This window comes from Lichenostomus cassidix, chromosome 6, assembly GCF_008360975.1.
Source record: "Lichenostomus cassidix isolate B80296 chromosome 6, HeHo_3.0, whole genome shotgun sequence".
NCBI classification, from domain to species: domain Eukaryota; kingdom Metazoa; phylum Chordata; class Aves; order Passeriformes; family Meliphagidae; genus Lichenostomus; species Lichenostomus cassidix.
In genome coordinates, this window is record NC_139487.1 from 29367396 (window position 1) to 29392301 (window position 24906).

At 44.1% G+C, this 24906-nt stretch overlaps 1 protein-coding gene across 1 annotated transcript; it reads left to right on the forward strand.

Moving 5' to 3' along the window:
- The first annotated feature begins 2117 nt into the window (after positions 1–2117).
- ZNF365 (zinc finger protein 365) lies at positions 2118–19243 on the forward strand. Its single transcript, XM_085064250.1, has 4 exons — positions 2118–3160; positions 12169–12349; positions 14324–14361; positions 16831–19243. Exons 1-4 carry the CDS (start codon positions 2436–2438, stop codon positions 17075–17077), a joined length of 1191 nt encoding a protein of 396 aa, XP_084920376.1. The 5' UTR covers positions 2118–2435; the 3' UTR covers positions 17078–19243.
- Positions 19244–24906: the final 5663 nt, after the last annotated feature.

Genomic DNA, 24906 nt, shown 5'->3' on the forward strand with positions numbered 1-24906 from the left:
CTCCTCTGCAGATGCTGAGAGAATGACTGAACTGGACATCCAAACGGCAGCATCAGGAATTGAAAACTGGAGAGATGGGGAGCTGGATCCCAAGCCAGCAAAACAAATACTTAGAGTGCAAGTAAACCCTGAGAAATCTTGAAAGAAGAGTTGCTGGGGCTAAATGGTTGCCTGATTTCAGATCTAACTGGCCAAAACCATGTAGCTTAGGCCGCAGAACAATGGGCTCCTTCAAAGTCATCAACATTTTCCATTCCTTAAGACCATGAGGGCTCTTATTACTGTCAGCTGGAGAGGGCAGGTAGTTGTAACGTCTTCTAAATGTGCGTGAAGCCTCAGGTAGCATCCTACCATACTAAGTTCACTTCACTTGTATAGCATCCATCTGCACCCTGAAGTATCAGCACTGAGTGTCTGTGATGTGGAGGAGGAGGTAGGAAGGCAATAGGCACAACAGAAGGAGATAGTGGACAGTAGAGGAGAACAGCCAGTTAAATGGGAACCAAAACACGGTTATATTCTGCCACTGTTGGCCTCCTACAAAATAATAGTCAGGAGGCAAACATGGTGCGAAACTATTCCCTCCTGACCTCCCTTCTGGGTTTTGGTACTGCGTGATGACAAAAGAAGGGCAAATCACCACATTTAGACAAGGTAATAAAGAACAACTAACTCATGCAAAATATTGCAGCATGAATGGTAGCCCACACACTTCAGAGATTAGTTGAAGCTCTGAAATGCAATTTGAGTAACTTCCTTTGATGTACCATCTGGTGCATAATTTACTGGGAATGTCTTAATCACATCAAAGGTATCTATCAATGTGCTCAGATTTTTTCAGTGTTTAAGACTCTGTCTGTATATTGCACTCAAGGAACAGACATATTAGTACAGAATTAAACTTCACTGCAGTACTCCCACAGTAATAATAAAAAAAAAAAATCTGCAGCATATAACCAGTATGGCCTCAAGGACCAGTTTTTGGAAGAGCAATATTTCACTATTACCTCAAAAAGGCCGCTACTCTACAGTCAGCCTTGCTCATTTTTCCAAAAATTTATAAAAATAGACACACATCTGTGGCATAAAAAAAGTTTAGAAGCGTATCTCCTTATTCAGAGGACACACGATGTTACAGCACTGTGCTGTAACATCAATCACATGAGTTTAGATCCAGAGTAGATATAGACTAGATATAAAAAAAAAATTTTGTGCAATGAGGGTGGTGAAACACTGGCACAGGTTTCTAGAGATGTCGTGGATGCCCCATCCTTGGAAACATTCAAGGTCAGGTTGGACAGGGCTCTGAGCAGCCTGATCTAGTTGAAAATGTTTCTGCTTGTTGCAGGAGGATTGTACTAGAAGGCCTTTGAAGGTCAACCCAAACCACCCTATATGCCTATGACATTCATTCCTCATACTTTAAATGGAAGTATTATTACTGTTTCCCCTTCTTAAATACTGAGACTAAATTACGGTCATACTAAGAAAAAAAAGAAAGAAAAAGAAAGCAAACAAACAAAAAAACCCACAAAACTTTCTGGTTTCTAAATATAGTTTTAAAGTCCCACAAACTTCCCCGAAAGCCAAGGCCAATTTATACTTATGTGTCAGTCCTGTCTTGGCGCTTAAGTGCTTTTAATTGCGTTGCCCTTCAGCATCTCCCCAACACACCCCGCGCAGCTCATTCACTGCTCTGCTGTGTCAGCAGGACCCCGAAAAGCCCCGCGAACGCCCCCGGCCAGGTGCTCACGGCAGGCGGGTCAGGAGGCGGTCGCTCCGGGGAGGGGAGCTCCGGCCCCGAGATCGTGCCCCCGTCGGGTGCTGCCGCCCACGCCCGCCCGCAGCACGCCCCGCCGGGCATCCCCGCCCCTCCGCATCCCTGCACGCGGCTCCGCATCCGCGCCGCTCCGCATCCCCGCATCCCTGCACGCGGCTCCGCATCCGCGCCGCTCCCCATCCCCGCGGCTCCCGGCTCCGCATCCCTGTGCGCTGCTCCGCATCCCTGCCGCTTCCCGCTTCCCGCTCCCCGCCGCTCCCCACTCCGCGTCCCCGCCGGTCCCCGCTCCGCATCCTCGCCCCGCCCCGCGGCGGCGCCGCGCCCGGGCTGATTTACGGCTCTGCTGAAAACGCCGCCCCGCCGCCGCCGCCAGCAACAAGTCGGGTGAGTGCGGCGACCTTGCGGGCGGCCGAGGCCCGCGCCGAGCCGGGGCCCGGCCCCGCTCCGCTCCGGCAAGGCCCGGGCGGCGGCCGAGGCGAGCGGAGCCGCGCCGAGGCGAGCGGAGCCGGCGGGGCCGTGCGGCTGGAGCGCCGCGCCGGGCGGGCGCGTCCCCGGGCGCCGGGCGGAGATGGCGCGGTACCCCTGAGGAATCGCCGGGAAAGTTTCCCAAGTTCCCCGTCGGGCGCGGACGCGGGCTGTTCCCTCCCGGCGAGGAATGCAACAGACAGCTCGGGATGAAGGCGGGCACCCCTGGCCGGAGCCGCTCGGCAGCGTCAGCCTCCCCTTCCGCTGCCCGCGATGCGGCGACCACACCAGGTTCCGGAGCCTCTCCTCGTTGCGGGTGCACCTGGAGTACAGCCACAGCTTCCAGGAGAGCAGCCTCTTGGCCAGGAGCAGCCTGTTCTCCCCGCTGAAGGACGCGGAGCTGGTGTCCCCGCCGGAGCCCGCAGCCCAGGGCAGCCCGGGGAGCCCCGGTGGCTCCGCCGCGCAGCCCGCGGGGCCCTACCTGAACTTGGGCGGCGCGTCCTGCGGGAGCGGCAAGGGCGGGCAGCCGCGGGAGCTGGCAGCGGAACGGCCCGGCTCCTACTTGGCCAACTATGTGTCGGCTGAGTCTCCCAGCGAGGTTTCCAAACCCGGCCTCCCGGCCACTGACTCCAAAGCCTCCTTCGAGGCACACGTCAGAGAGAAGTTTAACAGGATGGTAGAGGCCGTGGACAAAACGATCGAGAAGCGGATCGACAAGCTTACCAAAGAGCTGTCCCAGAAGACGGCGGAGTTGTTGGAGGTGCGGGCAGCGTTCGTGCAGCTGTCCCAGAAGAAGCAGGAGGTGCAGCGGCGAGAGCGGGCCCTGAGCAGGCAGGTGGATGTGGCGGTGGAGATGATCGCAGCCTTGAAGCAGCGGCTCAGCGAGTCCGAGGAGGAGCTTCACCGGAAAGAGGAGTAAGTGGGGAGGCGAGAGCCGATGGCTTGGCGAGGGCTGGCCAGCTCCTGCGCGAGTGACAGCCTTTGGGGGAGAAGAGAGGGAATGGCTCAGTTGCTTGCTGATTATAAAAGGTCCTGGAGCTCACCAGCTTCAGATGGCTGTATTTCTGGATTTGTAGCCCATGTGACCATGCCCCTGCAGGGCAGTGGACAGCTCCCTGAGCAGGTGGCTTTCATGCTTGACTCCCCAGTGACTAATTTCTACACTTTCTAATGCCAGTGTTGTGCCACTGGTTTCTTGGGGGTAGGGACAAGTAGAAGCTTTCATCAGCATGTAATCTGATTTACACTGACACCTCTAATGCATCATCTTTTCAAGAAGATATGGGTGGATAAATCTGGATGAAATATGTGAGAATACCGAATAGCACCTTTTCCCTGAAGCCATCCCACCACGGTCAGCAGGCTGCCTGTGGAGTGGGAGAGTCCCCTGTGCATCAGCAAAGCTTTACTGGAGACAGTGTTGAAAAGGCCACATCCAAGTAACTGTTCATGACTAGTGTTTTAGATGGAAACTGGAATTGCTTATATGGGATTGGGAAGCAGATGCCAGAGTTGTGACTAACCTAAAGCCATCTAAAAATACGTTCATGATGCATCCATTAAAAATGTAGTGATAGCTGATTTATAATTTATACATGAACTACTTAGTTTATTCAGCACTTGCTGAAACCTTTCAGGCTTTTCAGAGCAACACAACTTATTTTAGAGAAATGGAGATAAAGAGCCTTGGTAATGGCGTGCCTCTAAACCAATTCATCAGCTTACAAAGGGAAAATGAGAAGTGCTAGTTGCCATGACACTGATCTTACGAGAAATAAGGAAGGTGGTGTAGGAGTTCAGTGTAGGAAGTTTGGAGAGCTTTCATCATTCTTGCCTGTAGTCTAAGGACAAGAAAGAAAAGATGATGATGGCTTCCACATCAGCAGGAGCTATCTATCTTGAAGCAGTGCTATAGATTTTCCAGAAGAGGGGACACATAAAGGTGGTGGGATTTGATCCTTTGAGATGTGTATCCTCCTTGAAGGGATATTCAACAGAACCCCTGATTTTTAAAGTATCAGGTGTTCCTCATGGAAGAGAAGATTGATGGATTTATGGTCAAGTTGAAGATAATAGTGTAACTAAGGCAGATTTGGAATTATGCTGGAGGGAAGCCATGAAGATAACTTACAGTTTGAAGCAGTTTTGGTATTCCCATCTAGCCAGACTGCCTTTCTGGGCTCTTGCACAGTGTGAGTCATCCTATTTGTTCTGGAAAAGTATCTTAGACAGGGCGGGATTGCTCTGTGAAGGCCCTTCTTCCCTCTGCAGACTACCACAGGACCTCAGTTAAGCAGCTGTCTTAGGCTAGGTACAGAATTTCAGATATCAAGTTAAGCGGCGTGAATCTTAACCCAAACTAAAAGCAGAATGTGTTTTTAAAAATCAAGGCTAGAATTCCAAAGTGAAAAACATGACTGTCAGGACACAGAGACATTCAGTGGAACAACCTCAAAGTTCCACAATGCTGCAGAAGAAGAAAAGATCTTGTGGGGAAAGAGGAAGGGGGCAATTGAGTCATCTAGGTGGAAAGAATGGGTATATGGGAGGAAGGCAAAGGACACTAAAAAAGGCAGCAAAAGTTGTGATTTTTTAACTGTTAAATTAAAGGAACAAGGACAAGGATTAAGATTAAGGAACAAGGAAGAGGCCACTTGCCCTTTGGCAGATAGCTTACCAGCAGCTGGTAAGCTGCTGTCAGGCTGGTGTTCTGAGGCCAGGAAAGACTGAATACAGAATGAGCAGAAATGGGGAAACACTGTCTTTCACACTAGGAGATTGCTAGGATCAGGAAAGGGGCAGGAGCTCAGATGATTGCTGTTAGAATTCTAGTCTTGAAACACGGAGGGTGAATGCATAAACAGATTATGAGGTGGCTCCTAAATTGGTATTACAGGGAAGGCTAAAGGTTATTTGGCTAGTAAGAAACACTAACCAAAAGAGGCAGCTGCACAAGAGACTTCACCGGAGTACAGGGTATTACTCTTTCAGGGTTATGCTTCCACTTTCAACAAAAAGACTTGGAAGCAAGAGCAGCAATAGGAATGAGTGAACAGCTCTTACACAGTAGCATGTTAATTCTAAAGGTAAATGTGCCTAATGCATGGCAGTGGGTAGGATGGAAGAATATCAGCCCAGAGTAGGGGAAGGGGGGAGTCACAGTATGTTACTGCCTGTGTGTGTCTGTGCCCAGCCCCACAACATTGCCTCCGAAGGTACTCTGAGGACACTGGCAAGGTATGTAGGGTGTAAGAATAGGTCGAATTCACTTAGGAAGAACTGGAAATGTGTTGGGTTTTTTCTTGTTCAGTTGGTTCCTACATTTCCCATCTTGGGGGATAACAAGGGATAGTTCCATAGAAAAATGCACGGTTTGGTTTTCCAATTGAAAGGTCATTGTATAATTAGCAAATTGAGAAGGAAGGTTGGTGTAAAACAATGCTTTGTAAGAACAGGACTGATAGTCCTGAGCAGTTTTTCAGATTTGATTCTCTGAAAATGCCTGGGACACAGCTTTGCTCCAGCAGCAGGGAGGCACTGGGTGGTATGCTGTAGTAGAGGAGAGAAGAAAGGATGTTCGTGACTTTGGTAAAAACAGTGACACTTGTCTGGCTTTCTCATGGACCATTGGTAAACTCTGAGACCTGTCTACATATTCAATCCTTTGTGTGTTCAGAGTTTACTTGGTGTGCTAAAAAGACATTGTCCTTCAAAAAAGGAGGATCTCAACTCTGGCTTTGATTTCTGGAAGAAGTCCAGATGATTAGAAAGCCAAACAAGACTGCTTAATGGAAATAGCAGAAGCAGTTTTCACTGCAGATTGTGGAAAGTCAAAGGCATCCCTTAGGGAGTGCTTTGATACTTGCTGACCTTCAGAAATAAATGCTTTCATCAGTTTCTTTGGATTTTTTTTTCCATAAGCAATCTTGTGAATATGGATAACTTTTCCTAAAATTAACATTGGTATGGAGCCAGCGTAACTGCAAATCTTTTCTTCTTTCCAGGAGGAAAAAGAAAACACCTTCCCTGAAACACCCGAGTGTTGCTTTAGGCCACCAGCAGGAACAGGGCTGCCCATTTGAAGAGCTTGTAGGATCAGTAGGGTTATTTCTTTAGACTTGTCAGCTGATTATTTTTTGTTTGTTTTAAATAAAGCCTTTAGCAGTCCAGCAAAGGCAGTGATGAAGTGAAGATGTCTTTTTAGTTATTTTCTCTTTGTTTCCTTACAAAAATGGCAGTGCCAATATGTGGTATGTGCTGTGATACTGGTGTTGAGGCCCTCGTGGAGGTGAACTGTGTTGAGGGGTAGGACAGCTGGAGGTACAACACTGACTATACTAATACATAGTTGAAATAGTACTACTCTAAGCACAGAGCTGCTGAGCAAATGAATGATTTAATTAGAAAATGTGCCCTGGAAGGGATTATTCAATGTTTCATGAAGGAGAATGCAACTCAGAGTGAGTACTGTGATCTTAAAGATAACACAGAAGCATGCCCAAAGGGCGTAAGACTTTGTTGAATAAAAACCATTGAAACAAAAACCAGCTATGAACTTCTAGAGGACACTGAGAGGCTTGTTTCTGGTAGTTACATAAGAAAATTGAAACTGGTAGAGTTTGATTTTCAGTAAGTCTAAACAGGGTAAGCATTTGAAGTGATAGTCTTCAGCTGCAATCTACCTTCAATGGTAACTTAAACAGTTTCACTTTGTCTCCCGATTATAGAGTAAGATTGTTAATGTCATACATTGCCATATTGGTGACAGTAATTTCTCTAACCAGTCTAATGCATGTTTTGAGACTGGTCATGCCCCTGCTCTGAGATAGCCTGGAATGCAAGGATTAGTTTAGAAAGCTGTGGTGGGCAGTAGTTCTTCTTGCCAGTGGCTTCACCCTGAGTTTGCAATTAATTAAATTATCTGTGCAAATAACATCTTGAAAGTGGCAGTTAGAGCTGGCTTTTAGAGATCAATTTGTGCTTTAAAACAACTTTCCTTAAAATAGGAATTTCAGTTGTACGACAAAACAGGTTTGATTTGCTTTAAGTAGAGTACAACTGCAATTACACATTGTTCTTCCACCCTCAGTTAGGTAATCCTGCTCCCTCTTTTTTATTTTCTTTCATCTTCCCACTTGAGATATTACTCCCCCCCACCCCCCCATGCAGCTGCACAGGTTTAAGCCTAGCATGACTGTCCCACAGAATGGCTCTGAGAAATAAAGCTTTTAATCTTCAGTGTCACCCCAGTAAGTTCAGGGCTCAGATCTAGAGCACAGCCCACTGAATGGGTGCAATAACTTTCTGAGGGGAGGAGGTGTGAACCTCTTAAATCAAATGTGCTGTTAGTGGTGTAGGAATGTGAAACCACAACCTAATGACTTACAGCAGCCTTCAAGCAAAAACACCAGTTGGGTGATGGATAAGGTCAGTGGCATTAATACTTAATGAATTTACATATTAAATATTTTGACAGGTAAATCACTTTACTGTGTACTGTGGTAGGAATTTTCCCATCTTCAGGTAAAATAATGTATTTGGTTTTCTATTGATTTTAGGCAGAGTTATTCTAAATGTAATTCTCTAAATTGATTTGATATTGGGTGCAGAATCTGCATGGAGCCTCATGCTTGCCTCCACCTACAGAGCAGCTGCAGGTGTCAGTGTTGCTGTGCACAGTCCTGAGACCAATACTGTGAATCTGTGGGAGGGCTTGGTTGCAATGTGAGAAATCATTAGCCCTTCTTGTCAGGTGTTAAGGAGCTGGAGCTGTCCCACCCTCTGCATCTACTGAGTGTATCACATGCTTAGCTGCTGAAAGTCAAATACTAAGCATATCCCAGGATCCATGAGCTGGCAACTGCTCCGGTAAACAAGAACTGCAGTTTGCTCATCCTACAGGAGTGCCGAATAATCTAGTGGTAAAGGCAGAAGAATAAATGTCACCTAGTCCGCCTATGATTTATAACTTTATTTACCACATCTCATGTTGTTTCATGGTTACAGCCTCCATTAAGAAGTTTTTGGGCTAGGCTGCAGTTGGAATGTAAAATGCCAAACTACTTATGTCTTGTTAACTGTAACAGTTTAACTCCCTGGCAGAGTCAGATTAAAATAAAAGCTTTGGCAGCAAGTCTTTCTTGCTTACATTGAGTTCTTCCCCCTGCACTGTTTTTTTTCTGCTGAACACCTCTGAGGTGCCTGCTGTACTGCAATAAATTTTGGACTCCTCTGGCTCTGGGAAGAGCTCCTCTCTGACACTCTGGCAGTACAGGCAGCTCCTGCTCCTCTTGGACACCTCCCAGGTTGCATCCCCCTTGTCTTTGCCTCATACCACTGCTAGTAGCTCAATACACCCTCTGATCTCCAGGCAGGAGCAATTCCCTCATCCTGAAAGGTTTTGTCTGACAGGAGCACCATCCAAGACAAAGCAAGAAATCCAACTTTCTCCCTACTGCCCAGTCACAGCCCAGTAGCAGAACACTTTGCATACAACATACCTTAGTACTGGTATAGTAAACTATGAAAAGATGAGATTACAAAAAATTAAGATGTCTAAACTGCACTGACCATCATCTACACCACTCAGGAAATATAGTGGCAGGATCTGTTGCTTATCCCCATAAGGAAGTGTCTGGGTGCAGAGCTGGGTGAAAGGCAGCAGGAGTCTGCTTGGCAGGGGAGCAGAGCTGCAAAGAGATGATGCTGAGAGCAGAGGAGTTCATAGGGGGAGTTAATAACTCCATGTAACCTTTTCTCAATGTAACAGAAGTGCTCCACAGGTAAAATAGTCAGGGCAGTGTAGCAGAGACCTCTCATTAGAAAGGGCAGTGCCTCAGGTCTGAGCCAGGCTTTAACAAAATGATTCCTGTTTCAGGTGAACGCTGAAACAAGGCTGTGCTGTCAAGACACAGAGCCCAGTGGGCCTGTGCTGCTGTACTCTGGTTTTTGCCTCTACCAAGTGGGCCCCACAATATTCATAGCCTCAGCTTCCCCCTGACTTCATGAGGAGCAGTGTCTGACCTCTGTGAACATCCATCTTTCCACAAGCATAAGAATAAAGAGTGAAAGATAGTAATCCTATCAAATAATCCTCAAAAATTTAACAGAGGTCTGGAGAAGTAAATTAAAGGTAAAATAAAGAACATAAGCAAAAAATCATCACAACTATCTAGAGACAGAGTTGAAGGGAGAGGGTCATCAGTTTGGCTAAGAAAAACTCTGGGCAAACTACAAGAGACGAGAAGGGCAATTAGACAAATAAACAGCAGCTGCAGGAAGCTACATGAGTTCTTTGAACCATCTCCCTACTGTTCACAGTGGGAGGAAGATAAAAATTCTTCTGGGAACTCCCTTCAGGTAACCAAGGCATAGCTGTGGCATGGAGTGAGCTCTCTGAGGAAGAAGTGTTGGAGGAAGTAGAGAGGCCTATTAGCAGTCACTCCTCAGGCCTTGATCTTGTTCTTCTGAGAGATGAGAATGAAGTGGAAACAAAGACAGTAGCTGAACTAACAGAAGTGCTGCTTATCAGTGCAAGGCGTGTGACAGAGCCCTAGTGCGTGGGTATGTTCTGGCTCCTGACTTTCCAAAGGGAATTTACGGAAGGCATTTCAGCCCAAAGGAAAATTTTTAGATTAAAGTTATTAAAGGCAGGTTCATAGGTTGTACAGAGGCAGCTAAACAGAGAGAAATTATGGATATGCTACTACTGCTGCTAATAACAGTTGCTACAAATAATGGCATGTAGGATGCCATTATCTTTAGCAGTCTAGAAAGTAAGGACAATACTAGGGAATTTATTGACATTATGAGTCTGTTCTCATCCTGATAGTCATCTAAGTCTTCCTTAAAAAAACAGTGCTTCCCCCTGGCCTCTTTATGGCATATTAATGAGATATTTGTAGGAAAGGAAAATCTGTTGGTGATTATTCATGCCATAGAGCAGGTAATTAATGAATTATTTTTAATTACCTTTGCTGAGACAATTACAAACGTTAGCATTCTTGAAACTATTACCCTTTTTAAAAAGTCTCAGGTACTCATGTTTATGGCCTTTTGCTGCAGCAAAACTCACAAGCTGACTGTGTCCCTGGGAGGGACATCCTCATGGTGTCCCAGGCTGGCAGCTCTCAGCTCTCCCACCCTTCCCACTGGAGGGCCAGCAGCCTTCCTTACCCAAAGGGGAAGGGATTTGGAGCCAACCTACTGAGTTGCTGTCCTTTCAAACTTTCTGTCCCCACTAAAAGAGGAGCCTGATGCAACGCCAAGGGCTTCAGGTTGCTCCTTTGCTAACCCAAAATCAGAGTGGCATCATGAAATCAAAGGAATTATAGTGCTGTAAGTGTGCTGAGAATAAAGCCCTAAAACTGACCTTAATGAGTTTAGATTGGCTTCTCCCTAACCATTCCTCAGTGGCTCTTTAGTATCAGGTTGCTCTGGGCAAGCTAATAATCACTAAAACTGTACAGAGCCTTGAAATGAAATGGATTAGCTGAGCTTAATACCTCTCTGTTTATTAAACCAGATTTTGTGGGTGAGCTAATATAGACTAATATTCATCAATGTTTTTTGTCCAAATAATATGTACTTGTTTTTACCTCATTCCTACCATTAGGTCAGCCATTCAGACAGAGCTCTCCTGTAGAACAGGCAGGCACAGCCTGGATCCTAGATGGTGAATTTCCATGGCTGACCACTTGTGCCTAACTCTTAGCACAAAGCAGCTCACTGTTGAAACGACTACACTACATTAAACCAATTGACTATAACTATGCTGAGTTAAAACAATGAAACACAGAGAAACTTTGGTTTTGTAATAAACAAGCTAAGCTTTGAAAGGTTATTTCTGCTACAAACTGTTTCATAGTTTCTACTTAAAATGCTAATTCCTCAGGCAATGTATTTCTACTGAGCAATCATGCCCTTTCTCATTTGGCAAGCACTGGTTCCCTCAACTCCTACCCACTCTGTTTTGTGCAAAGCAAAAATTAACATGGCTTCATTGGCAGAGTAAGAAATATTTTCCCAGGCATTTATTACCCAGGGAAGTCCTACATGCTCAGATTTGTCTTCTTTTGTAATACATGCTTCAGTCTGTAACCAAACTTCTTCCACCCAAACAGTCCTCTGATATCCGAGGTCCAAATGGTGTCCTGATTATTGACAGTAAAGTGACAGTATGCAGAGAACTTAGAAATGAGCTCAGTACAAAGCTGGGAATTTTCACAGTCACTGGTGCTGTCTATTTCTTCCAGTTGTGTTACCAGACAAGACACATTCCTAAGCTCCTTACCTAAAACTCACTGTTCCCACACATTTACTCCTTGGCCTGAAATCTGTAGATTGTCTCTTAATCCCCCATGCGCCCAACTGGCTCCAGATCATAACACCACACTTGGACATACCTGCAGGATTGCAGCCCAAATGAAGTTTAATGGCCACAGTAGCTCTTTTAAGTTAGGAACCACCTCAGTAGCAACATTAAATGACCAGTTTAAGATTGTGATTAAATGGAAGATAAATTTGGGGGTTCATCTGTTTCTTTTCATGTTTCAGGGCTGATATTCTCATGGTTAAAAAAAGAGAAAGCACATTCAGCTGTCTGCAGATACCTCAAGAGGTGATGCTTAACAATATTTCTACCCTGTGGACCACTAAAGACTATTTCCAAGAGACCAAATAATGTGAAAAAATACCCACCCAAAACCCACTGCCCATAAACTTAAATTCAGCATTCAGGTTTCCAGCTCTTCACTTTGTCCACAAAAAAGTTGAAATCTTTTGATAAAGGTGAAGGACAGTAGTTAGTCACCATGGGCTATCACCATGAAAAACAGGAGAAGCACCAGTAATTTTTGACGACAGTGAACCTGGGCTCTTCTGTTATCTAAATGTGGTCTTTTTGCAATGTTTCCATCTTGCAGAGAAGTTGTTACTTTCAACCACTTCCTGGAAGAAGCAGCAGAAAAAGAAGTGCGGGGGAAAGCCAGGCTCCAGCACTTCATAGAGAACCTGTTGCAGCGCGTGGATCTGGCAGAAAGGCAGCTAGAATATTACCAAAATCAGCAGATGGTGTGCAACCACACCGACGTCAGCGAGCACGTGGTAAGCCAGCAGAGTCCTTCCCTCTACTGTCACCCTCTCCCTGGAGCCAAAGTACTGGGGTTGGAACGGGTGGGCTCAGTGGCTTGGACTAATCACTGCTGCAGGCAGATGTAAAATGTTCCTTTAAGTGTGCTTTATTTGTTTTAAACTGCCATTTTACACGAGGGAAGGGAGCAGAGAGCACAAGAGCAGCAACAGCCAAAAATGGTAGAGGGAAAGCAGAGATAGATATTTAAAATTTTTTCCAGCTTTGGCTATTGCTGCTGTTGCCTTTGCCATGAACACTTTTTTTATGTGACTTGGCAGTCTTTTTGGGATGTCTGAAGATTTTCAGGAAAGACATGGATCCCTTTAGGTGTCATCAGCCTGCTGGCAAATCATCTTGCTTTCAGTAGTTACCTATCATGGGACTCTTAGAAATGGTGAATGGATTCCCACAGGCCAGTACCCCATGGATTAGAAACCAAAGCTGTCTGAACATTGCTTTTTAAAATACATTATTTCTTTAAAAGCCCTCATTTTTAATACCTAAACTCAGTATTTTTCCTGCAATTCATTACATTTATATGACAAGTTTTAGGCTGAGGATTTCCAAAGAACAGTTCAGTTTAAATGAATACCCCATGCTGCCTGAGCTAAGTAATTTCTTACCCTGGGATATGAGAAGGTGTCATCTGATCATGCACAGCACTGAACAAGTATGCAGTGCTGGAAAGGAAAGGTTCCCAGAGCTACTTGGAAGACAACAAGCTTTAGGTAAGAGCTGAATAAATGTAGATGAGCTGAAATCCAGTGAAGGACATCTCAGACAGTACCTGTGAGAAGACTGAGGGGCGCTGTAAAGATGGGCCTCAATATTAAATCATCTCCCTTGCTCTGGATGTGTTTATTGGGATCCCTGGCTCAGCAGCATCCCCTGGGGAAGACTCTAATTTTTAAGGCAGCTGCCCTGCTTTCCGGGTGAATTCAGCATTCCTCTAAGGTCATCCATCCAAATACTGACTATCCTGACCTTCAGGAGGTACAGAAAAGTACACCATGAGATGGCTCCAGACTCCGACCAAGACAGATGACAAGCAAAGTCATGCTGGGCAAAAATCCATCCACAAAGTGTGGACAATACCAGGGACAGAGGGAACATTTACAAGAACATAATCATTTTCAGATGCCAAATCTGACTTGCTTGGCTCAGTGACTTCATTAAATGATATTCAAAGGCTCTGTGGAAGTTGTGATGAGAGCTCAATACAAAGAGCCTATTTAGTACTAAGATCGATTTTAGCTGAGCTGGCATTAAACACCTCCTTTTCTGACCCCCACCAAAAGAGGGACTAGACAAAGTGTTTCCACACTGTGAACCAAACTGTTGTAAAAAATGGAGTCATGCAAATTTGTGCTAGCACTGAGGCTATGCTGTCCCTAGCTGGTCTCAGGATTTGCAGGAGGGGGAGAGAAATGCTTGTGTCCTCACCCTCCACCCTTCAGTGCAAGTCTGGCAGAGCCAAGGGCTTGCAGCTGGAATTTCCTAGCCACTTGTGTAAAGGAAATATATCACTGAAAAATTAAAGGATCTGAGACAAAGTTAATTTAATGCATCTTATCCAGCCACTGCCCTTTATTAATTATCTTGAACATAATAATTACTTCTCATTGTATCCATACTGTTTAATCTAATGTGAAAGATCTCTGTTCAGCCCACACGTCTTTAGCTATTTACTTTGATTATAGTTACAATAAAAATAATGGGAAAAATCCAACCACTAACAACTCACACATGAATTTTAAAAACATATTCATAAGATGGAAGAGTAATAATCTGTAAAAGAGGAGGTTTTTCAATTTCTTTCATGAATGTTCTAGTTTTAACAGCAGGTGAGAAGGGAAATATGATTTTAAAGATTGTGTATATTTTATCCTTGTACTTTAATTACTTGTAAATGTAATAATAATAACCTAGTTTTGTTTTCATTGCAGTTTACAGACATTTCATTAAATAAGAAGCCCAGATGCCTGTATGTATATCTTCTCTTTTTTTTTTTTACTTAAATACACTAAGTTGACATGCTCGCATTTCTGCTTTTGCATTTCACCTTATAGGTTGGGTTTGGCCAGGTTCTATACCTGCACATGGTCTATATTTATGTTATGTAATTGAGGAAAAACCAGATTTCTGCTAAAACAAAACCAAAAATCAGATAATCTCTAAAGAAAATAAAGAAGGCTAATTTTCTGTTAAACAAATTACTCTTTCCTGCTGACTATAATAGCCCATTTCAAAGCTACAGGAATTGAATCTCTTTGGCAAACACAGCCCAAGTTTCACTTGAAAGTATCTTTAACATTCTGTAGGTAGGAGAGAGACAGTTGTCATCTCCTAACTGACAGTAACCATCATATAACCAAACAAGTGCCCTGACAAAGCACAGGCACTAACAATCTCAGGTTACTCAAGCAGCTGTCCCAGAGCAGCAGAACTAATTGGGGCTGGTCTGCCATGTCTTTGTGACTTGGTCATGAGTCCCAGGCAGGTGGTTTGGAGTATCACGTGCTGCTTGGCCAAGTGACAGGCAGTGCACCCTTCTTCAGGGCAGCCTTTCCTAGGGGGGACATGGGTTTGAGTCTTTTTTCCATGGCACCAACACAGGTCTGGGACTTCACTCTCCATTACACAACAGATTAGGAATATGTGTGAGTAGGAGTTCAGACTCTCACAGTCACTTGTGTTGCAGAGCTGCTGCTTTCAATGAAACAGCATTTCCCCCACCTGGAGCTGGCAGCTTTGCATTTCACATGCAGTGACCTGCATCTTCCTCCATCTTGGGTACTTTTTTACCCTGACTGTGAATTGGGGACAGACATCCGTCTTCTCTACCTTAAACTCGTTCAGTTTAAATACAGTTTAGTCCCTTTAGGTACCCCTCAGGTCATATTGATCTTGACCTGGTTTTAATAGCATCATTCAGTGCAGCAGAGGATTGCCTAACAGCATCTGAGAAAAACAGAACACTGCATCTTTTAACAATAGCTAAGTAATGGACTGTAACAAACAGTGCCCAAGAACTGATAGTAAACCAGAGTGGCCAACACTTGTGCATTTGCACAGGTCATTCCTAAACCCCAGCAAGTGGTCAGAGCCCAGCTCTGCACCAGGCCAGGATGAGCCTGCAAGCTCCAGCTTAGACTTGCAGAGCATTTCAGCCCCCAAAAGTTCCCCCTAGTGACCTGGTCTGGTTAGCAAAGCTGCCAACCAGGTAATGCTGTTATGTAGGTAAGGCTTAGTTCCAACAATGTCAGATGGCCCTCATTGCCTCCCACCAACAAATACAGGCTTTCATGACACCCTTGTCATCTTTCTAAAGAACAGCAGAGGGTTTGCACTGTACACACTTGAGTAGCCACAGCTTTTTCCAGAACTGGCTTTGTTAAGTGTGCAATATCATTTGACTCCCACAAGAAGTAATACTACAGATAAATGGTTTTCAGAAATAACAAGCTATGGGAAATAACCCTTTGGGATCCCTTAAGAGATCGACTTGTACATCAGCACATCTGTTCTTCACTTCAGTCACAGGAGCTGGGTAGACATGAGCTGCTGCCTCATGTTCATAGTTCAGCTGTTACACTACATGTATCTGCTGTAAAACGTTTCAAGATTATGTTAAAAGGGACTGTAATGATCTTACATAGCTAAACCGTGGAACTGCAGTTTCAATGTACAATTTCAGAGCAGAGTGCACGGTTCAGCCTTTGCTGCACTGGGTACTTCGCTGTCACTCCACCTGAGCTCACCAATTTCTGCAAATGTTGCTGGGCTTGAACCATCACAGGGAGAACAAAGAATTCAACTAACTTTGGCCTTTAAGCTTTCATACTCTTCTTCCCTCCCATTTTTGTATTGTCCTGTTTTAAATCAAAGCGTAAGAGGGAAGCTAAAGTCTCCCTAGATGGCTGGTCAGCATAAAGGCAGAGCATGAAGTTTCCTGACTTATTGGCCATTAGTAGCAGCAGCTCCCTGGGGCCTGGGTGCAGTCTAGGGCAGCACTGAGATTCCACAAAGAAGTTCCTACAGCTCCTGCACCTGCTTTCTGCTCTTACTGGTGCTGGGAGGTCTTCCAAAGACCAAGGGATGTTCATTCTTTGCAGAAGGTTGCTGTAAACATGTGCACCTTTAAAATCCCTGCAGATCACTAAGTATAGACCTCAGCACTCCAAAATGAGCAGAATGCTGATTGGAATAAAAGTGTAGATGAACATGTGTGAAGAGTGCACCAGTAACACACGTAGGGGTTATTTAAGTGGGGAATGCTTTTGAATACTGAGAAATGTATTCATCTTGCAGCTCTTGTTTTCCACATGCAGATTTATTCTGTAAAACAAGACTATTTTTATCTTCAAAAATGTATGGTTTTGGGATATTTTGCAGATCTATCAGTTTGCAAGACTGAATAATAGTTATTAATAATCACTATTACTAATTTCAGGAGCCGAGGAAGTCAGTATGCTTCATATAACATCCCTGATGCAAAGCCTCATTCCTTTCAAAAAGGAAGAATCTTCTTGAAAAAAGCAAAGGATGAAAAAACCAGCTTGCAGCCAGTGAAATGCTTCTATGAACCTGTTGATTGTCCAAGAGAAATATGGAGAGCACAAAAGAAAGGTGAACCAGTCTGCTCTGCGAGGAAAGTGAGCGCAAAATCAAAGATGGGTAAAAAGGCCAAACCGCTATAGGAACGGTGAGCAATATACAGTAACGCAGGAACTTGGCTTCAACAGAACAAATATTGAATGGAGTTAGTCATCCTACTTTTTCCTATCCATCTGGCCATGCCAAAACATATCAGATATAATATATAGAAATATATACATATGGAAGATTTATATTATTTAGTTATGCCATTCCCTCTTTGGGCTCTATAAAAGAAGTGAGACTTTATTCAGTTTACATGGAGGTTTTTTCTATTTATTCATGTATTTATTTATTTATTTATTTAGTAATTTACACAGCTTATTTTAAATGACTGCAGTTATCTTGCTGGGCAGTACTGTGGCTGTATGTTTAATTATTTTAGTGGTAGCATGTGGCCTGGTAATTTATTTTCCATCTGTGTTATTGCTGAAGTTCAGAGGAATCCATTTAATAGGCACCTAAATATTCAATCTTTCAGCTTAGGTAGGTGTAAGATCAGTGACTAACAGACATATTTAGATGCAAAAGGCCTACTCAAAGTTGCTTGAGGGCTGTTTACAGCAGTAGATTGCTACCCTGGATTTTTGGCTATAAGCACATTTCCATGTTTTATTAAATACATCAAACCAGTTGATCCTGCCAGCAGCCATGTTGTCTATTGGTGCAAGTTTGGGCTCCTCTGGTGTCCCTTAGCAAGGAGACCAGAAGCTGTTCTGACAAGCACAGACCAGACTGGGCCAGAGGAGGAATTTCAGTGCCGAGTGCCAGCAGCAAGTTACCAGCTGTGGTGCACAAGTGACAGGCTAAAGCAAGGCTATTGCATGGCATCATGTTCAATGCCTGTGCTTGGTCTCAGGCATGAGAGGCCCAAATGGCCATCATCATAACCCAAATCCTTCACGTTTTTTATCTCTGAAGAATCTTGACAGGGCTGAGAGATCACTGACTTTCAACCAAGAACCCAAGCGCAAGGCAGTTAGAAATGACTGCAGAATGGGAATGCGCATGTTTACATTGGTTTGTGCCAATTAAAAGTATCCTTACTTATCAGAGTATTTATTTATCAAGATGATTTTTTGTGTGCATAGTTTTTTGGTAACATGAATCCTCATGCCATGTTTACAGGTACGAACATCGTAATGATATTACTGATGAAATTTGTTTTCTCAAGAAAAAAAATAAGTGAAACAGGTCTGTGTGATTTATTTTTTAAACACTCATAACAGATGTAAATTGTTTATGTGGAAGGTGATTTTTACAGTATGTGTACAAAGATTTGTGAAAAATGTTTTTCATTTTTTATAACTATGTCTGTAAGCAGAACTGAGTATTAAAAGACAGTGTATCACTATGATTACTGCTGCAATAAGCACCCGAGTTGCAATATTTTTAAAGCAGAAGATGACCAATCAGCTAGGATCAGGTAACTACAGATGTCATACATTTGTCAGTGTATAGAGCTCCCAGAAAGTAGCAGAGTGAAGAAAGAGTATTATTCCTCACTTTTATTTTAAATAGTGTATATGGAACAATCAGATATATGTTTAAAGTTTCTCAACACTGTTTCAGTAGAAAGTCACAGTGTAAAACCAGTTCAGGTATTTAGGTTGTAATGATATTTTAATATTTATTTAACTACGTCACAAGGCCACACTTGGCCTTATGCTAGGCGTTGTGTGTGGTAAAAAGGAGTTGTTCATTGTGTTGCATGGGCTTGGGTCAGACTGTGTGTTACAACAACTGTTATAGGCAAGCTAAAATGGAAGCAATCTTGACTTCTCTTCTATTGCTTTCCACATCCTTCTACAAATCTGAAAAAATGACCTTTTTTGAAGATAATAAGGGTGAACTTTAGAAAGATAATATTAATCCATTTCTTTATCCACTTGACATTGAAAGAATATTTTTATTTTTAAATGCCTATCTACTCTGTTAGTCACCAAAGTTAAGTGCAACTACTAGTTCACAAATGAGATGTTTATTTTATTATTTATCATGCCAAAATATTGACTGTAAGTTGTCCTTTTGGGGGAGGAAGAGGAAAAGAGTTAAAGAAGGTGCATGTTTTTAAACTTTTCAAAGCCTAATTTACACTTACTTGCTAAACAAATGCCAGTTATTTAATTAGAAAGGAATTGGATTGTACTGTAATCCCAGATAAAAGTTTTTAGAATATAAACATTATAATAATAAAGATATATTTCTCAGTTACTGTGTCATTTAACTCTGTCAAATACGTTGTTTCTTACAAAAGCCTACAAAACAGCAGAGAAAAAGACAATTAGCAGCAGCTTGGACTTTGGTTTATCCCTCAGATAAAGCACATCAGTGAAGTTGGGCTGTGACCTTTCTCAGCAATGCAAATTAACCTGCAGACAGCTACTCCATCTTGCTGCACAGCTCACATGTGTCACCTGCTGCTCTCCTGCTGTAATGGTGCTTGAGAATCATTCTGAGGGTGACCCACAGGGTCACCAAAGCAGAGGTGAGGGGCGTGGAGGGAAGGGTCGGGCAAAGGAAATTAAGGGCAGAGGGGCTCCCAGGGAATGTCAGCGATGGTGTCTCCCTCACACCGCCAGCTGCTGAGCCATCATTTCATCAGTCATCTCCCTGCTTAGACTTGGAAAGAGAGGTTTTCCCATGGGGGAACCAGGTTCCTGTCTCATTAACAGAGACGGAATACTTGAGAAGAATAGGTACCTGCACCAGGCTGAGTGTAACTGGCTTTAGCTTGTGGGGACATCTGAAGTCAGGAAATGACAATTTTAAAATATTTTTTTAATCTGAAAGTGTTCTGACAAAGTTGACCACTCACCTTTGAAAATGAGTTTGAAGTGCAGTTACCACATTTTGCCCTTTGAGATGCTTTGAAGGCACCTTGGTGGGTTGTATGCTCACATCAAAGTGAATTTCATTAGGACCTGGATGCCTCATGCCCATATACATTTTTTAAATCCCACCTCATTTATAACTAAAAATGTCTCAGAGCAGTATGTGTACTGGCTGGGCCCTTGCAGGTGAGGTTTGTGCTTAACACAAAATGTTCTGACAGACGTGATATTAAAGGCCAGGAAAACAAGAGACTAATTGAAACCCAGACCTTTAATTAGAGCCATACATAGAAAAATGAATGACTTTGAGATGTTCCTGATAGTTGAAGAGAGAGTGTGTTTTTAGAGCACTTAATGCATCTGATCCCTCCCCCCAGCTCTGACTCAGTAGTAAAAACAGCTTCCCCCTATCCAGAGATCTGAACACATTTGTTGTGTTTCAAAGAGAGTTACTGCAAATATTCAGTGGGATATTAATATTCAAAAAGATGGCCACCAATTAGAGCTGCTACTAGGTCAAACAAATTGTCACTTCTATCATCCCTAATAATACTGCCAGTGCTACTGCCTCTTTCAATCTACTTGAGCAAAATCCAGCTCTTCTCTCTCTTTTTTCTGCGTCATCAGATAGTTGCCTCTATTTGTTCTTACCTCAGACTAATGCTGGTTGTTTCCATACATCCTGTCTGAAGAGGCTGGAGTGGACTATTTCAGTGCTCTCTGCAGTGAGCATGGGCATTATTTTTTATTGTTTTTTTTAGAAAAAAAATAATCCCAGAAGTGGTTTTATTACATGGAGCTCTTAAAAATAGATCCTGCTGCAACACAAACAAAATGTCCTTTTCCATTTTGTTGCTAATGCCACCCTCTATCTAGCCACGCTTTTTTATTCTGGTCTCTTGAATTTTCATTTGTACATCTCTCCAAGGAGAGGGAGAAACAAGCAGCAAAAGTTAAATGCAGTCATTGGTCTGACAAACATTTCCCCTCTTGCTGTCTCAGTCCTAGCATCTCACACTGCAAGCAGGTAAAAGTTGGCTTGAATTTTTCATAAAATCATGGAAAAAATACACAACAGATTTCCAGTTCATTAGAATGTTATGGATGAGGAAGAGGCTTTTCTGAGCTGAGAGGCAAAGAGGAAGAGAGATACTCCACTTCCTAGAGAAGTCACTTTCAAAGATAAATGTGACAGGTTGGAGGAATTTAGTGTGTGCTGGTGTGAGATGAGGGAAAGCCAGAGTTATACACAAGGCAGCAGTGAAAGGATTGGGGCCTCATTACTGCCTGCTGTTTCTTATGGGCTTTAACCTACAAAACATCAGCATAGATACAGCCTGACACATCCAATCCTTAAATCACGCTTTAGACACATTGTTTGCAGCCTAATTACTAATTTCAAAGTAATAGACTTTAGCACTAAGGTTTCCGAGAAATTCCCCAAACTCTGTCCACAGTGTTTGTTCAAGGCATGTGTATTTGCCTTACAGTGGGACCTTGTGCTCAGGGGATTTGTCAGCAGTGGAGATTTCTGTGTGCTCCCAGTCCTTGCTCTCTCCTGTCTGCTCAGTGACTGATGGCAGCTGGCTGGGCACCAGCAGTTGTGCTGGACTCTCACCCCATTGACTGTCAGCTGGTTCCCACAGCAGTGCTGTCCTTTACAGAACTTTGCTGATTTTTCTGTCTGCTGCCCCAGCTCCCTCCTTCTTTCTACCAGCTCAGTGCCTTCAGCATGAGAGCAGGCTCATGCAGCAAGCATCCTCCCTGAACCTCAGCCTGCTAATAAGTCACTGCTTTGCACCAGAGACTCTTGCAGAATGCTTTCTCTGGCAGCCCGCGGGCAGCTGCTGCACTAAGGTGGCACATTCCCACTCGTTCTGCCGGCTTTGCGCTGCCCGGGTGACAAGTCTGCCTGGTGCTGCTCATGCCTCTCATGCCTGTTTGCAAACAGACTGTGGACTGACCAAAGGTCAGAGGGGTGGTGTTTTTGAGAGGACATCTGCAGCCCATCACCCCTCAGCTGGAGAACAAGGGTAACCTTGGCTGAGTGTCCTACACGTCAGAAGTATTTTTATTAACATGTTATAAACATGGTACCTGCCCTTTGTTGAAGTATAGGTCAGGCAGGTGTCACAGACTTCTGCTCCTGAAGGGATTTATTATCTCCTACCAGCCAACACTGTTTGGGGTACTTTTGTGAGAGGGAAGGCTGAATATTGGTCATATGAACAACCCACATACATGCTCAGTCATGTGTGCACACTACGAGAGGATCGAGAAAGCAGCTAAAAGAAGGTTGGTTTTGTTTTGATTTCACTCTGCATTCAGATTCTATCACAGTTAGAGAGAAACCCCAAAAGAAACTTTTCAAAATAAAACTACCAACAAGCTAGTCCAGGAATTGTATATACACCTTTCACTGAAAATTACTTTTGGCATTACAGAAATATTAATCTATAGTAAGTTTCCAGAAGATATTCCCCTTTGCAGAAAACAGTAGTCTCTGAAGATATTTTTAATTTTTTTTCTGATGGGGAAGAAAAGCCAGGCAGAAAAACTGGGCTATTTTATCATGAACCAGCATCACACCAAATCCACAAGGTTTACACTAAGAAACTCACCCACCAGTGAACCTGTAATTATTTCTATGTCAGCCTGCCTTGCCTGATAACCCTTGTGAGATGCTGGCTATAGAGGTGACCTCCTAAATATGGCGTGGTTTAATTATCCCACCCTCTCAAGCTTTGTGCAGGCACCTGTTTAAGAGGAGCACGTGAAAGTCACTGGCTTTGCATGCTGCCAGGGTATGCCATGGTGTTCATGCCAAGCTATGCCACCCCCAGGCAGAAGGCCTTTGTAGGGATTACCCTGAGGAACCAAGGGATGGATCAGGCATCACCCAAAGCCTGGCAATGGCAGGCAAAGGAAATTGGAATTATGGGAACTGAACCCCTTCTGTGACAGGAGCCATGACTCTCCTGCTCCTCATGTGCCTGTGGCTGCCAGCATGGCTGTGCACTTCCCAATCCTGCCTAGGTTCCTCACCAGCCCTACAAAGATTTGGGGCAATGGCAGGCATGGGGGTAGGTTGAAAAACTCTATTGCACATAGCAGCTTTAAAACAGGGTTTTAAAGGCACAGAGGGACCATCTCAAAGGGCCGTTGTGAGCACACACAAGCTCATCCTACTCTTCTCTGGTCGCCGAGGGGCAGAGGAGTATTTCAGCCATGCTGGGAGCCAACCAGTTCAGTGATGGGGCAGAAGGAGCCTGCTCTGCCAGCAAACACCTTGCCAACGTACTTCTTAAGGGCATTAAATACTGTGTCCATTAGGAAATAATGAAATTAAAAGAAGAATCACAACTAAATTAAGAAGCCATAACTCCCTTGTCAGTTAATTTAACTGCCACAGTGAGCACACTGAACTGTCACACAGCTCAAGTGAGCACACTTGAACTACAAGTTATATTGTAGGCCCTTCCTAAAGACAATGTTGCCAGACATCGTCCAGACTTCACCTGTAGATTCCCCTCCAACAGAGCAGCTGAGGCCAAAAAGCAGAAGACAAAAGCCTGAATCCAAGTAAATCGGAAGAAACATTTGCCAGAGGACAGGCGTAAGTTTAAGATTCCAGAAGCGTGGGTGGGGAGAATGAAAATGAAGACACAGCTGAGGCAGTTGAAAGACATTATCATAGTCTGTGCTAAAGAAAGGGCCAGGATAGCAATATAGTTTTTATTCCCATTTATTCTTTTAGTGGGCTTTAGTACCTTTTTAGTTTTGCTAACCATTTTTAAATGAGGAAGTGGAAGTGCCCTCCCACCTCAATACCATATAGTATGTATTACCTTGTTTTCTAGGGTACACCACTAAAAGACTTATAAGAACCAGATTATTGTTTATTTTGGGGACAAAGGCTTCATTCCTTTGATATAAGTATCTGAAAACCTACACCACAGATGCCCATCTCCTTGGATTTCAGGATTGGTGCTGTATGACATGTGAGTCTGGGCAGTGTCAAAAGTCAGTTCACTTCCTGGGCAAAACCAAACTAAACCACTTCCATTTTATCTGTGTACACACTTGAGGTGTCCCAGAGACAACATATATGAGTCAGTTTAGATGTCAGTTTGCAGTGGGCAGAAGTGATTCTCTGCACGGAAGGAATTTTTTCATAGTTATAAAAGCTGGTGTGAGTCCAGATAAGACCAGCAAACGTGTACCCTATTTGAAAATTCGGAGTTTAGGCAAAAACAGCCTTGCAAGAGACACGTAAACTGTCAGATGAATCTAGACGGAGCCTTTTTGCCACTAGGTGGTGATGGCTGACAATGAATGGGTGCAGGATGCTCTCAACTCCTCTCCCGCCCCACCGGAGCGGCTCACACCCCCTCACATTCCCGTCCCCCTCGGGGACAGTGCGTGTTCCACTGGAACACGCCCTGCTGTTACCAGAGACAGGCTACTCCAACCTCAGCCTAAGGAATACCATAATTAGAAGATTTGACTAAATACATGGAAGTGTCATTTAATTAACTGGCAATGGTAAATGAAGAGGAAACCAAGAAATGACATGCTACAGTTGGTCACTTGCAACGGGATGCTAGCAACAAAGGTAGTATCAGTAGCTGAGCCAATCTCAAAATCACACTAACTGAACGTAAATGATCAAAATGTGGTTTTCTGACAGAGCCAAATCTGCACAACATCCACCCCGGTCCCCTGGCAAAAAGCAGGGTCTTCGGAACAGTGGCCGAAGACAGAGGTGCCGGGCAGGCTGTAAAGCGCAGGGATTACTGCACACAGAGATGAAAGCCTTGCTCCAGAAGAGGCCAGACACACCTCGCCGGCTCTTTCTCGGTGGCACCGCACAGCAACTGTCCATCCACAAGCCCCTTGGCCTGCAGGACACCCACGCAGCCACCCCAATGCAGGGCCATACCCTACACCCTGCCACAGCAGCCCCACCGTCTCTTCCACAGCCCATCCCCCTCCCTGAGCTTAGCTGCTACTGCCCTTCCTATTAAGCACGTGATATT